Raw genomic sequence first — 15,318 nt, 5'->3', positions numbered from 1 at the left:
GACAAGATTGTGATTTTGTGGATAATCTCAGAAGAGGTAGAGGACTGCGGGTTAGTGAAAGATTCAGCTGCAAGTTTCAATAGATGTGGAACCAAACTGTCAGAACGAATTGCCTTTTCCATACTTTTTAAAACCCTGCAAACCACAGAAACAGATATCTCAAACCTCTGATCTTTTCTCACTTCTACATGAAGAAAAGCCTGACTATCTGAGTTTGCTGCAGTGTTACACACAGAACCAGAAGAGACAAAATGATCTTTAAAGCAGTTTCATTAAAACCGTTCACTTCTGTCAGAAACCATTGTTGTACTCTTAGGTACACATAAAGGTGAATCATAATTGAAATTTTTATTCAAGGACTTAAATTACTTTCCAAAACTTAAAAGGATTGTTTAGACTTTCACAAGTGGTCGATAAGTAATATTCAGGCTTTCTTTCTTAGTAAGAGCTGTACATTTATTTAAGAACTGAAACCTTAACCAACCAGACACAGAATTAGCTCTCCCATCAGCAGCCCATACTTAGTTTCTCAAATGCATAAGCTTAGACTCTTTCTCTGAGCACTAGGGGTTATCCTTCCCTTTAACTCAATATTTCCTTAGTCGAGCATGTTTGGTTGTAATTCCCAGGACGTTGTCATGGAAAAAAAAACCACAGGCCGCTTCAACATCTGGAATAAGTGTTATTCTGCTCCAATCACTGTACATTTGAACACCCTTACACACTAAGAAAGATGTGTAACATTCAGTTTGTTGAAGAAAACAGGACTTGGTTTTAGGGACATTAGTGTTTCTCATAGCAATAACAGTGCGGTCATTAGTAAGGGCACCAGTGGCAACATATTTATGTGGACTTTGTCTGGAAAATGTCATTGGGGGTCGATTTATAAGGGCACTGCCGATTAGGATGCGTCGGGGCATTTATTAAAGAAGTTCAACTTCACACAATCATAAGCTTTAAAAATTCTATTTTTTATTCTATTTTAAATAATAATAACAACTATTCCACTACGCTCTGGTTTCGCTGTTCTTTAGGGAAAAATACTAGCATTTTGCTTGAGACACGACAGCAACCTGCCACGGTGGGGTGGAAATCTTTCGATACTTCGACGTTGACAGCAAGCATTTCAAACTGTCTGCACACAGATTCTGAAAGGAGCACGCTCGCACGGAGTTCGGCTTTACAATACGTAGCAACACCTCCTTTCCTAGGTCTGTCAGTGCGGAGTACATTACGATCATGAATGTGGATGTCTTTGTTGGGACTGATTTATTTTAAGTTCCAGAGATCACAAATCAACCGGCATCAGTCGCCCAACTCATAATTAAATCAATTTTCGATACTATGTTACGGGAATTAAAATGTAGTATACCCAATCCAATCCAGCTGTACCTTCTTTTTTAGTCAGACGGAGTTTGCAAACTTTGTTGTCCAACGTCTGGACTGGGCTTTGGTTGAACGCTCCCAGATATCAGCAAAAATAAAATAATAAAAACACTGTCGCGTTCTTTGTATTTAATCATCTGTTGACAAAGTGCAGAGAAGAGTCTTCTGAACCAACAAAGACATCATTCAGCATTAGCAAACCATGAAGATGCCAAAAGATAACCGAGTGATTTATAGATCGAGTAGGCCTATAAAGACAGTGTATCAGTGGCAGTCGCTGAGGGAACTGCGGTGTTCACGCAGTTTATGGACTTACTCACCCAGCTCTGCACGTCACAGAGGGTGAGCAGGCAGAATAGTACCAGTATGCATTTCATTTTGACCACTGTGGATAACTCCGGTGTAAAAACCACAAGAATGTTTGCCGGTCAGTCCTGCAGCTCTCTTTGCGTGTGAAACACAACGGGTTGCCAGGTAGGTGGCTGGTGCGCACAAGGATGTAGCCAGGAGAGAAAGATCTTCACACTGTGTGGACAGGAGGCCTCAATAGCCTACTATGCAGATGGGATAGGGGTTTGAGAGCGTTCACTCCAATTTTTGAAAGGCGCTGGTAGATGGAGATGTAGCCTGAACATGTCTTGGCGCTGGACAGGAGATCTCGGTAGCCTACTCTGTAGGCAGAAAATATAATAAGGTTGCCAGATTTGGCAGAAAAACAGGCTAAAGCAGGAGGACTCAACATAATGCCGTCCTAAAATGCACGAGCCACTTACAGCACTGAATTGTAGAAAATCAAGACTAACACTATAGACCCATTTGAGTTCCAGATTTCCAGTTTTTCTTGCACATCAAAGACTGAGTTGTAGGCCTCACTCAGATCTGTAATTCCACTTGAATGTAGCCATCAAAGCCCAGAATGAACAAAGAATCAGACTTAACCTTTAAATGTATAAAAAGATTTTTTTCCCCATCTCAATTTAAAAATATTTGGGATGAGTAGAGGCACAATAAGAATACAAAATTGACTTAACAAGTACCAAACTACAAAGACAAACACAGACAAAGACTGCCAATCTACCTTCGTGGAAAACTGGAATGTTTGACCTTTAAGGTAGCTTGAAAACTGCTTAATCAAGGAATGTTTGACCAGCACAGTGTCACAAATCTCTGAATTAGAATTGCCAGCAGAACAGCAAGTAACAAGTGCACCGCACGTAACATAGCACATACAGTACATTCACCTTTTCAGAACAGCATCTTGATACTGTCCTTTATGGGAAGAGTGGGTCTACAGCAGCTCAGTCCTCTACCTCTTCTGAGATTATCCACAAAATCACAATCTTGTCCCTGAAGAAAATTAGACAGTTTATACATGGCACTACCCTGAGCGAGTGCATACATGCTAGAAGAATGCAGAGAGGCCTCCGGATACAGAAGCCAAAACTCTGGGAATTTTGCACCTGTTGGTGTGAGATCTTTCATAGGGAATGACTTGCTCTAGTTGTGATTATTGCTTACACACAGAAAAACAGGACCCTCTCTTCATACAGAGGGGTTTGATTTCAGCCCTGCACATTGGAACTCCCACGCGACCCCAGATGGTGATTTCTTACATTACATTGTTGTCATTTAGCAGACACTCTTTATCCAGAACGGCTTACATAGATTAGAATTTTATCCATGTATACAGCTGGCTGTTTGCTGAGGCAATTGTGGGTTAAGTACCTTGTCCAAGAGTACTGCAGCATTGCCCCTGTGGGGAATTGAACCAGCAACCTTTCAGTTACAAGCCCTGCTCCAAACCACTACACTACACTGCCACCCCATTTGTAGACCATCTAGCATCACTCTATGCAGGCAGAAGGTAACTTCACTCCTAACACTACAGACGTGAGGAAGAGTGGGCAAGGGCACAACAGGTGGAGCAATGGAGTGAGTTACTGTTCAATCACTCAGACACACAGCCTGCTGAAGATGACGGAAAACTGCTCAACACAGGACTCTCCTTTATTCCCACAGCCAGCCCTATTCAGATTAAGGCAGAACTCTTTCTGTCCTTTCGTTCCACCAATTTAAAACAATTCTGCCATAAGGAGCGGTAGTGTAGCCTAGTGGTTAAGGAGCAGGACTCATAACTGAACAGTTGCCAGTTCGATCCCCGCTGGGATACTGCTGCTGTACCCTTGGGCAAGGTATTTAACCCACAATTGCCTCAGTAAATATCCAGCTGTATAAATGGATAACCTTGTAAAGAACTGTAACCTATGTAAGTTGCTTTGGATAAAAGCAGCTGCCAAATGAATAAATGTAAATAAGGACAGCACTAGTTCACCTCTTTATGCTTATATTGCTAATTTTAGCAGTGATTTACGTATGAATCATATACTGAATTAGATATGTGGGGAAGTGTATATGTGAAAGTTTTCTTCAGGGTATGTGTTAGCATTGTGTTTGCAATGGTATTACATGTATTGTGTTACACTTTCATGTTGATCTACGCACAGACTTGTGGTCTCAGCACTATTTTTGGCACTGACGCTTGTTCATATGTGCTTGTACAACTTTTCATACCACTTAAACTGATGCACATTGTAAGCAACTCTGCATAAAAACATGAAGATGTATTTGTACTGTGATGACTTATATTTAAAATCTAAAAGCACTTTTTGTCCGCATACCAGCAATACAGTTGTTGTTTTTGTGTAAGTTGGTTGATGTTGATGATAGTGACAAGCGTGTCAAAAAAAAACAAAACAAAAAAACTCTTAGCAAAGAAAAAAAAAACTCTACAACAACTAACCCTAACCCTAACCCAAATTTAAAGAGGACTTGAGACACAGGAGGTTTGATTAAAAAATAAAGTTGCCTTTACTGGAGACTTTCAAAATACAGTCTTGTGTAAGTGGATGGACGGACAGACAGACGGATGGACGCACACACACCAGGTACAGCAACTCTAGACTGAGCAAGGGCAGGAATAAAAGGCAGAACTTAAAACAGCAGTGAACACAGGAGCAAACAGTAACTGATCAACACGTGAAACACAAGAACAAAATGAGACATACAGAACACATGGTTGTGTGGCCATCTGGTGGCCAACCTGGGAAGCAGCAGCTGCATTCATGAGAGGAAACCTTGCAGTTTTCAGTGTATTGCCAACTCTGTAGGTGGATCAACAAATGTGGTATTGCCATCCATGGGGATGATCCTAAATCATCTGCAGCATGACACGTCTGAGGTCCACCATTTCATTAGTGTTTTCTGCTCTCTTGACTAGATATATATATATATTTATCTGTAGTTCTGCTTTAAGAACTTGATTAATCCTGTTAGCTATATATCTTTTTATGTAGAAAAATCATAGCATAAATCAACAAACAGATAACAAGAAATAAGAATTGAATTACTGGGGGGAAAATCCGTGGTAATCCAGATGGTCATAAATTAAATTCTGTTCTATTTTCCATAGACACAGGGTTCTGAGCAGGGATTAAATTCCTGAGCACAAACTAGCACAAAATATTGGATTTATTCAAATATTTATTAGGTATTATAACTGTATAAATATTTGTGTAGTTAAATATATCTACACATATAAAGTTCAGTATGGCCTCTAAATTAAATTTTGTGATACAGGCTGCCTAGAAGTTTGGGAAGGACAGCACATGAAAATCAAGGTCTTCAGACTGGCATTCATTTTTTAAGGGCTTAGAGTGGAAGAGCTTTAAGTGAGAGAAAGACAGTACACACTCTCGAAGGACAAAATAAGTCCTCCTTGGCTCCCCTCTACAGACCCATAGAAAACTACTCAAATCAGGAAAAAAGCAACAGAATATTAACAGCTGTAAACCAAGACCTTTAAAATACAGTTCAGTAAACTTGTGTATTTTAATGAATGTGTATATATATCAGTTCAGTATTTGGCCTTGGGATAACCTCTGCCACGGAGGCTGCCTCCCACTCAGAAAAAAAATGCACTGAAAACCAGGATACCTAATTAGCATGTGGAATATGGAAGGCTGCCTCATGCAAATATACAACACTGCAAGTCACAAATCTGCTAATTGTGAAGGCCTCCTGTGTTACTCTGCTACATTGGATCACACTGCTATGCCACCTTTTAGCCACTGGAAGGCGGCAGACAAATAGATATCAAGAAAAGGGTCATTTAACTTGCTTAGAGAATTGACTTCAGTACTGTATGTGGAATTTTCTTGTGTGGAGACTTCGGTCATATTATTTGCTGTGTGGTTGTATGTAACATATCAGTGCCAACTGAAAATATGAAAAAATGATTCAGAGGGCATCATGAAATAATATTTAGAGGGCATGTTTATGGATGTGTGGTTTTTGGGTCGGTGGCATGTCCCCCTCAGTGTGGAGAGGATGGAATGAAATAACTATGCTGTAATGCAGCATTTATATGAATTGTAACAGCAGTGTTAACATCCCACCCTTAACGTTCTGAAGAAACCTATGTCCCTGTGCATGTCGTCTTTAGGACAGGAGATACAGAGCTAACCGAGGGTTTCAACTGTCAAACCTAAAACCGTTTGGTAACAGTGGAATCCTGCCTTTTGTGTCATGTGATGTGGATAGAACAAACGGCAGAAATACTGTCTTTACAGGCGCGTAGGCAAGTCACGACTTGCGAAGAAGCGATTTCCAGAGACGCAAACCGGCAGGAAGTGGCTGGCATGAGACGGCGAGGGGCTGAAAGGTCACAACAGTTTTTTGGCGAGAGTGGGACGAGCATTGTGGAGCACAGCGCTCTTCTTTTCCCACACGTTTCATCTTATGAGCCACTCAGCTCACATAGTTTCCCTGCAGTGCGCTCCGTAAGGCACTCTGTAATTACTCCTTTGTGAAGAGCACTATTCTAAATGCACTTCAGTTGATTTATTGTCAGATTGGGACGTGTGTTTCTGACTTTGGAGTGTCATTATGCCCCAATGACAGTCCACTGATCCTGGTGTCTGTCAGTGTTTGAGTACATAGGGGTGGGTGTGGTGCTGTGGCAAGGACCTGGGCTCGTTATTGACTGTTTCATTTCCCGGTGGGATGCTGTCCTTGTATTGCACCCTTGAATTTAGCCTGACTCGCTGCAGCAAATATTTAGTGGTAAAATATGGGTCATATCTAAAAATATAAGCTGTGTATGTTGCCCTAGATAAGGAAGTCTCCTAAGCACATAAGTAGAGTCTTTCTCCTTTACCTTCAAAGTGACTTCCTGCACAGTCTTTCGAGTCATAACCCACAGAGGCAGCGCTCAGAGTTTAATCTGATTTTGAGGGAACATTAACATATCGCATCTGATAATCTAGTAACACTTCCTTCAGGAGGTTCACGTTGAGGTATGAACCCAATGTTCAAAATCTAAACCGAAAACAGAATAAAAGACAACAATAAAAGACACTTAGAATGTAGTACAGTAATTATCACCGATGACAATCAGTTCATGAAATTTCTGTACATGGCTTTATGCATAGAGCCAACAGTGCCCAGAGTAAGCCATGGTAACTGAAATTCCAAATACAAGCAAAATCATTTTTCGTATTTATGTTTTGTTTGGAATACATAGGCACTGAAGTCCCTCTACTTACCTGACTTCTGTGTGATTAGATATAAGACATTTATTGTCAGGCATTGATCATCTAAGAATAGCACAACATAACAAAAAGGACAAAAAGCACAAGTAAAGTGGACTTTATTCATTTAAAATATTTGTAAAAACACTCATTGTATATTTAAAAATGCTATGTACAAAGTCTTTCCCTCATTCATGAACTTTGAATACTTGAACCAAAAAAAAAAATGTTGACCCTAGCGACTCAAATCCAAATTCAAATAAAACATACAAAGTTTTTATTTTAGAAAATGAAAACAGTTTATATATTCTAAGCGATTTTAAAAAGTATTTACGTTTGCATGTGAAAGGAGTAAAAAGTGGTTTACCTCAAAGTGCAGAGATTATAGTGATACGGTGCTCCACAGATAAAAAGTTACATAATTACTCATGTCTTAATGGCTCAAGAAGTATGACATATGACACACCCTCCACAACTGAATGTCTCAGCCAAACCAAGTTCTTAAATAACATTTATCTGAGCAATTAGATATGGAGTCACTGAGGAGCATCACAAATATCAGCTATACAACATGCATTTGTGCATATGTCTGAATGTGAGAGAGAACAAAACTAAGAGGCAGAACAAGAGGATAGCTTATGCACTCTGACCTATTAGTTTCAGATAGGGCTGGGCTTCACTTAAGCAAAACAACATGTAACAGTAAAACAATAATACCTCACACACATTCAAAAAATGTTGTTGTCTAAGTTAATAGTCCACCAAATCGTTTTATTACTCCTTTTTAAATGACATAGCCATTGCTGTGATTGATTGCCAGTTTTACCATTCGGCTGTCTCAGTCGCTTTGTATGAACTCAGTCTGGGTAATCATATTCCCTTGAAAGAGAGAATGTGAGAATGTGAAAGAGATTTTTTTTTACCCACATTTTTCACGCATATTTGGTTATCACCAATTGTGCTGCTCAAGCTCGTCTCACCACGACAACCTCTGCGCTCATGTTGAAGTGGGGAGGGGGGCGCGAGGTAAAAATGGCTATATTTCACACTACGGGCCACGCTGCAGTGCACTACCGTGAAGTAGGTTTTCTTTAGAATAAAGGTGCTACTCCACTAACATCACCCCAGCAACTCACAGGCACCCCACGAGTTGCAGGGTACCAAGAGAGCGTGTGATGAGGAACCCCTGGCTGAGCCCCCCACCCACCCCCTAACCCTGGTGGTGTAAAGCCAGTTTGTTCCACTGCTGTGGGGGGAAGCAGTTTTTAGACTCACAAGAAGTTATTTTCAGAAATGGAACCTCCTTTTAGCGTGCCTCGGTTGTTTGGTGTAGACGTGCTCTATCGATACACTAACGAGCAGTTGTCATCTTTACATTCCAGTGCATGAGGAAAGTAAAGCCTTAACTTTGCATATTTTAGCCTGTTAGTCTCGTGGGCTTGTTGTACACTTCTTCTCAGTCTCGATTTTAAGAGGGAAGTTGTTGGATGTACAAGGACACTTGTCCCTTCTTCCCTGGTCTGTTGTCAGTTGAATGCCTGTCCTCTTTCTAGTCCTCATAAATACTGCTTCTTGAGTAATTCTGCTTAGATTTTTTTTCCAGCACTTTTTTTCCAAATCACAGCCATTTTTTTCTGTACTTGTTGATCATGTTATAAATACACCTTGAAAATTGTATGATACCAGTTATTGCATCCATGTATTGTAATTTCTGAATGCGTAAGACCATTACACAGCAGTGTAATATCTGACAAATATCAACAAAAACAGCTTTGGCACATTTACATTCATGTTTGGTGCTTAATAATCTTGTGGTTTAGACCACAAATACAACCACACCCAGTAAAATAGTATGCAAAAGCACTGACTGTGCAAACAGACAACTTAATTCAAACTACAAACTTAACACGATATACAGACTTAAATTCCCACCTGCAAATATGACATGAGTTATTCAAAATAGTTTTAGAATGTTGCATGTTTTGGAAAACAAAGGAACATGATTTTGACAAAGGCACTGTCACACATTGACACACATCCTGTTTAAGTGTCTTTCACCACATTTAAACAGTCTGTTTTCTACACAGTGGATCTATACATTGAAGTAAGAAACGAAATGTCTCTCCTGTGGCTAACTCTCTGAACCTTCTTTTCTGTAATGCATCTTTCCACTATCCCTGGACTTACTTCCCTCTGTAACTCAGCCCTGTCTTTGGCAATTTTACTCACTGTCTCTCTCGTTTCCTCGTTTGCATGAAGTCACCAAAAGCCAGACATTTCCACGTAACGCCGTGAGCCCGCTGCTGATGCAGGGTGGGGGGTGGGGGGGTGTTGGGTTGTGTCTGTGCAGCGCCCTTTCCTCAGAAGCCGGAGGTGTAGGTGGTGTCCCCGGACTCCGACCACATCGAGCTCTTCCGCGCAGCCGGCCTCACCTGGCTCTTCAGCTTGCAGCCCAGCACCCTCAGCATCTCCAGCAGGTGGCGCCGGAACTTGACGCCCACAAAGGCGTAAAGCACGGGGTTCATGCAGCAGTGCAGGTAGCCCAGGGTGGAGGTGACCGTCAGGGACACATCCAAGGCGTTGGTGCTCCCGCACGTGAGGTTGGCGGTGTGGTTGGAGCGGAGCGTGTCCGCGATCAGGGTGATGTTGAACGGCGTCCAGCTGACGAAGAAGACCACCACCAGCGCCAGGATCACCCTGATGGCCTTCTGCTTCTGTGGCCCCTGGGAGCCCCTGTTCAGACGCAGCAGGATGCAGGAGTAGCAGAAGACCATGACCAGGGAGGGGAGGACGAATCCCACGACGTGGTAGAGGAGGCGGGAGGCCATGCGCCAGTCCTTAGCACTGGTGTTGAACTTCAGGTAGTTGTGAGTGCACTCCTCTTTGCCCCCTCTTCTTGGTTCCGCTACAGGCTCCAGGAAGACCCAGTCAGGGATGGAGAGCAGGAGGCAGAAGATCCACACGCACAGACAGCTAGCCTGCACCGCCCAGGGCTTGCGACGGGAGTACATCTGAACAGCGTGGACAATGGACAGGTAGCGGTCCAGACTGATGCAGGCAAGCAGGAAGATCCCGCAGTAGAAGTTTATCTGTGGAATGGAGAGAGATGTCAGATTTCAGGGAATCTGACACTAGCCCTGGAACACAGTTTTACAGTACAATTGATGATGATATTCTATACAGCTTATTTCATTGAGGGATTGAGTGGGTTGCAAAACCTGTTGTTGTTTGGACTTATCCTCATCACACGGAGTCCTCTAACTTTCAGTGTCTGTAAAATATGTTTACCTGATAGCAATATTTAACGATTTAATGCACTTGTGTCTCTACCAGTTAGCTTGTACTTTGTCTGGACAACTACTGAAACTTGGTCATGCAGCACATCTAATATTGTGACTCCATGTATGACTCTCACCTGTGTTGTACTTTGCCTCACTTGTGAGTTGCTTTGGATAAAATGATAAAATGATAAAATGTATGTGCATGTAAATGCAATATGAGAAAACCCCAGCAGCCCCCAAAGGCGGAGCCAAAACAGCGCCCCCCTACCTTGAAGATGGCTCCCATCAGCTTGCACAGTGGCTTGCCGAAGCTCCAGCCCTGAGCAGCCTCTACAGCCCAGAAGGGCAGAGTGAGAAGCAGCAGGGTGTCGGCCACCGTCAGGTGCAGGATGAAGGTGTCGGTCACGCTCCAGCTCCTCCGTAGCTGGCACAGAACCCCCAGCACCAGCCCGTTCCCCAGCAGGCCCAGAACCAGCGCCAGCGAGTACAGAATCGGGATGAACACGGCCTCAAACCGCATGCTGTTCTCCATTGTGCACACAACACCAAGGCAACATGTATCGCTGCCAGTGTAGTTGTAATCACTCTCATTATACTCCAGGTCAGACAGGTCATAAAAAACATCCTGCAAATAAAACAGGATAAACGGTCAGATCTTTGTTGTACTGTTGCATTGTCAAATATGATTCGTAACTTAGCTTAGTCAAGATTCATATAGATTTCAAAATCATGGTTTGAAATTAACACGTTGTGATAGGCTGCTTGTGGCCTGCAGATTCCTGCAGCCCTAAGATGCAATGACGTTAAAAGCACAGGCATGGTAGCTGTAGCTACATGAAATGGCCTTTTACTTTTACTCAGGGATTGTGCTCAGGACAGCCTGACAGCCTGACTTCTTCAGATCGTCCGTCTCTGCACCACAAATAATCTTCTTGACAAATTCTTTAATTCAAGACATTTTCCCAGCAGCGTTTTTTTTTAGAAATAACAACAACACATATTTTAAAATATTTTGAAGGACAGTGGAGGGCAGTTACGCTTGATTCAGTCATGCTTGTAGAATGACATTACACTTCAGCAGAGCATATGAATTCCATACTATTTTTTTTCAAGTGATTTTAAAAAAAATAACTTGAAAAAACATTTATATAATCTAGCCCACCAACATGCGTGTGCAGAGTCATACATGCACACTGAGGCACAGAGATACACAGTGTTCTAGTGCAAGCAGAAGTGAAGGTAAAGGACTAAGATGTAAACCGGCTTGCATCACACAATGCACACCATAATATTAACCACGAGTGCATTCTCTCTTACGCACGTATGTGAGAACATCCAGTTCAGGTAGGAAGACATGCAATATATATCTTCCTGTTGCATCATATAGTCTCCTTGAACAAGGACGTGAAACCGCAGCCGCTGTGACAGCCCCTGATATCTCTTTGTCTTTTTAGGGATGACACAACTCAAGCAAATGTCTTTGCAATACATTAAGAAGAAAGAATTTGGTCTTTTTACCATTCTGAAAAATTACAAAACTTAAAGTACAACAGCAATGTGTTTTTTTGTAGAAACCCCACTGTAATATTGAAGTGTTGTCCAGATTTGTTCTGATGTTCTTTCAGACAATGACTGGTAAAATGTTTGCATAATGTGGCCTTAACTTCTGCTGATACATCATATCCATAATGCCCTCATTGTCATTTGAAGGGGTTTCCCCTCTCTTGTCGTTTCATCTAGGGCTTGGTTGTACTGTGGGCACAGAAACAGCAGAGAGGAACCTGAATGTACTGGCACAGCAACCAGTTCATCTACATATAAGAATCTTCTGCTGCTCTTTTTTAGCAGGGTGGAGGGGCCTGTCTGTCACTAATCTAAATAAATTTCTCATACTTAGTTTACATTTCCTGCAAAACAGCAAATTGTTATGTGTCTTAGGTAATAAATATTGATAATCCTGAATATTTACACAAGGATAATGTTCCACCAGTGCTTCACTGAAAGACAGCGCGTAGTTATGTTCAATAACGTAGACCACGCTCCCCAAAAGCAAGCGATATGTGTACTTACGGGTACGGCGTGAAATTTAACTGGTTAAAGTTTAACGTTTTAAAATATTTTATGATTTATATGCGATCATTACATGCAATTTTGCAGCGATGCCATATTCTTCAATGTTGCATTACAGTCAAGCTGTCAGGTATGGGGTATTATATAACAGGTGCCATAGATGCAGGCTTGCTTAAGGCTCGCAGTGGCGAGCATGCTACGCGGCAGGAGAGATCCCTTGAAGTTAATCTTCTGAGAAGACTTGTGGTTTTTCAGAAACTCATGACATGTATGTGTGTGTATATATATGTACTCATACATTTACAATAACTCAACCACTATGCATTTACTGCTAAGAAACACCACATGTAAAACCAGAATGAGGACAGGATGGAACAGGGTATGTTTTGATGACCAGCTCCATTTGCTAAATGTCTTTTTAAAATGGAACACTCTAACTGAAATGGACACTCCATCCATACAGTTATTTTGTGCAGAAAAGGGCAGGTGACATTAGAAGTTAAATGTCTGAACCCATGACAAAGAGTCTATATCTTAATCAATCTATATTCATCCCAGGTAGACTCGTCAGTTCATCCGCGACATGACACCCCCGTTCAACTGCGAACATCCAGAAAAATCCTGTCTTTAGTCAAAATTTTCAGTTTTGAAATGTACAACATGCCGAGCCATCCGGATTTGGCTATCACTGTCAGAGAATGGGGATGCAGCTTGTGGCTCATTTTGCTTGGCACGATTATTGCATCATTTTAAGTTAGTGTCTGTCAAATTGCTTGTTCTGGCCATTTATTTTCCTTTTTCAGCAATATTGACCATGGTATGCTCTTCACATAATTATATAGGGTTGGCTTTACAAAATATATAAATCTAAAATTGGTAAAGCTGATTATTATAAACTGTCCTCCTATAAGAACGTCATATTCATTTTAGGTGAAGCAAAAGCAACATACTTCTTTTTTTACATGATAAGTACTTATTTTCGCACAACTGGTGTGTCCTAAATGTTAAAATAGCAACTTTTACTACGTCTTTTACGCATTGGACGGGGTATAAACTGGATAATTAGCTTTGACATTTTAAAAAAATATATATTTAGGCATATTCAAGAAAAATGCATTTTAGCTCGGTCATCAAATGTGTTCCGAAAATATCCATTCAGCAGCTCGTAATCTTGCATTTAGGGTCTGTCTGCATTATTAGTCAGATCCGTATGTGGCTTAATATTGAAAGGAACACTCTTATCGGATCACCAGAGAGCACTGGTAAAAATAAACACTATACATAAATATATAAATGGCAACTTCTACTTTAAGCCTTCTCAGTTTCAAAAAGCTACAACAACACTACTAATAGTAATACTAATGTAGATAGTACTACCATTACTACCACTACTATTAATAGTGGTTTATGTCCTGCTTTTATATATATAATTTTTGCAATTTTGACACATATTAGCAGGGGAAAGAGATCCGAAAGATTGTCGAAGGGGAGTGAGGGACAACCTTCACTGCAAGGCAACATTGCGCACAGCAAGCAAAAGCACTATTGTCATTAGCATCATAAACAATTCCTGAAATACTGATCGGGTAGATGTGTTTATAACTTACCGGCCCCCCCGCTGACATTGTTACGGTCTCCGCCAAGCACAGCTGTGTGTCCGTCCAACGCGATCAGCGATCGGTGCTACAGTGGCGAGAGAATACATATGCATGAGTTATTAGGGGAAGGGGAGAGGGGGTGAGGTGACTGAAAAAGGAAATGAGATAACATCAGCACCATTCACAATTCGGTGCGCAGGCTACCTGGGGAACAACATGACTGACTATCAGCGCGATAGAATTTGATTTAAGATACCTCACTTTTTCTTTTGAATACTTATTTTAAGAAATATATGTGCGAAAAATAAGAAATATGCATTATAATATTGAAGCATCTACGTATATTGATGCATATACGTTATAATATTGATACATATGAATTTAAATATTGCTATCACTGACTGTGATGTGATGTGACTGCAATTTCTTTCTAGGCTGTCTAGTCAGGTTGCACAAATAACCTTGCGGTAGGGCTTGAACGGTGTTATGCCCACACACTCACTGGTCTGGGAGTGTTGTTAGCCTGGTCTGACACTGTTGCTCATTCAGCTTGAACGGATACATTTATTATATAATTATATATATATATTTATAATATATAATTATTGTGGACTTTAGTTTGTGAATAAATGCTGTCTTAAAAGACGCCAAAGTCATATTCAACATTGCCAATAACTGAAATCTGTGCTTGGTTGCTTGATTGTTCCACACCTGATTTACATTAAGCCACAGTATAATGCCAGGCATGTGACCATTTGCAGACTTTTTGATAAAGAGGGTAGAGTTGACGGGCTGCAGCCTAACGCTGTGTCTGCCTTGACTTTCTTATTATAGTGATGCAAACATATGTACCAGTCATCCAACATCTGTTTTTTTTTCTTTTTTTGTATACTGTACTTTTTAAAATAAACATTCTTTTGAAAATCCAGATCAGAGGCTTACAAAACATAAAAATTAATGTGAGGGTATCTGTGATTCATAGCTGTGGATGTTAAGGGTAGTTAATTCATGCCACTACCCTAATCTGCACACAGTTTGTAGTGAGAAAGGGATGTGCAAAGATCAGGAGAAGCAGACACACAGCTAGAGAGAAGGACTACAAGACATTCAGCTGCTCAGTTTGTACACAGTGAGGCAGCTCTACAATTTAGAAATTAAACACAGAGATGAATACCGAATTACGTAAGAGCTGGCTGAGACATTTCATATTTAATTAAAAGTGCCAGGATTGTACAGTATAAAAGCAGGGATGCAATATTGGCCTGTTCAGAACAGCTGAGGCAGAGTCCTCCACCCACGGTCAAAATGCTAGGTTTGTATGTCCGCTCAGAATCAGATGGAGCTGCTCTGTGCAAATCAAACGGAACTTTCAGCCAATCGAGTTATTCTGTCTCT

General features: G+C 41.1%; 1 protein-coding gene across 1 annotated transcript; it reads right to left on the bottom strand.

The window, feature by feature from the left end:
• Positions 1–8,908: 8,908 nt before the first annotated feature.
• On the bottom strand, positions 8,909–14,006 carry LOC118784179 (C-X-C chemokine receptor type 3-like). Its single transcript, XM_036538250.1, has 3 exons — positions 13,933–14,006; positions 10,524–10,880; positions 8,909–10,063 (listed from the first exon to the last, which is right to left on the bottom strand). Exons 1-3 carry the CDS (start codon positions 13,948–13,950, stop codon positions 9,335–9,337), a joined length of 1,104 nt encoding a protein of 367 aa, XP_036394143.1. The 5' UTR covers positions 13,951–14,006; the 3' UTR covers positions 8,909–9,334.
• Between the last annotated feature and the right edge of the window lie 1,312 nt (positions 14,007–15,318).

This window comes from Megalops cyprinoides, chromosome 10, assembly GCF_013368585.1.
Source record: "Megalops cyprinoides isolate fMegCyp1 chromosome 10, fMegCyp1.pri, whole genome shotgun sequence".
NCBI classification, from domain to species: domain Eukaryota; kingdom Metazoa; phylum Chordata; class Actinopteri; order Elopiformes; family Megalopidae; genus Megalops; species Megalops cyprinoides.
This window is presented reverse-complemented; position numbering and strand designations above follow the sequence as displayed.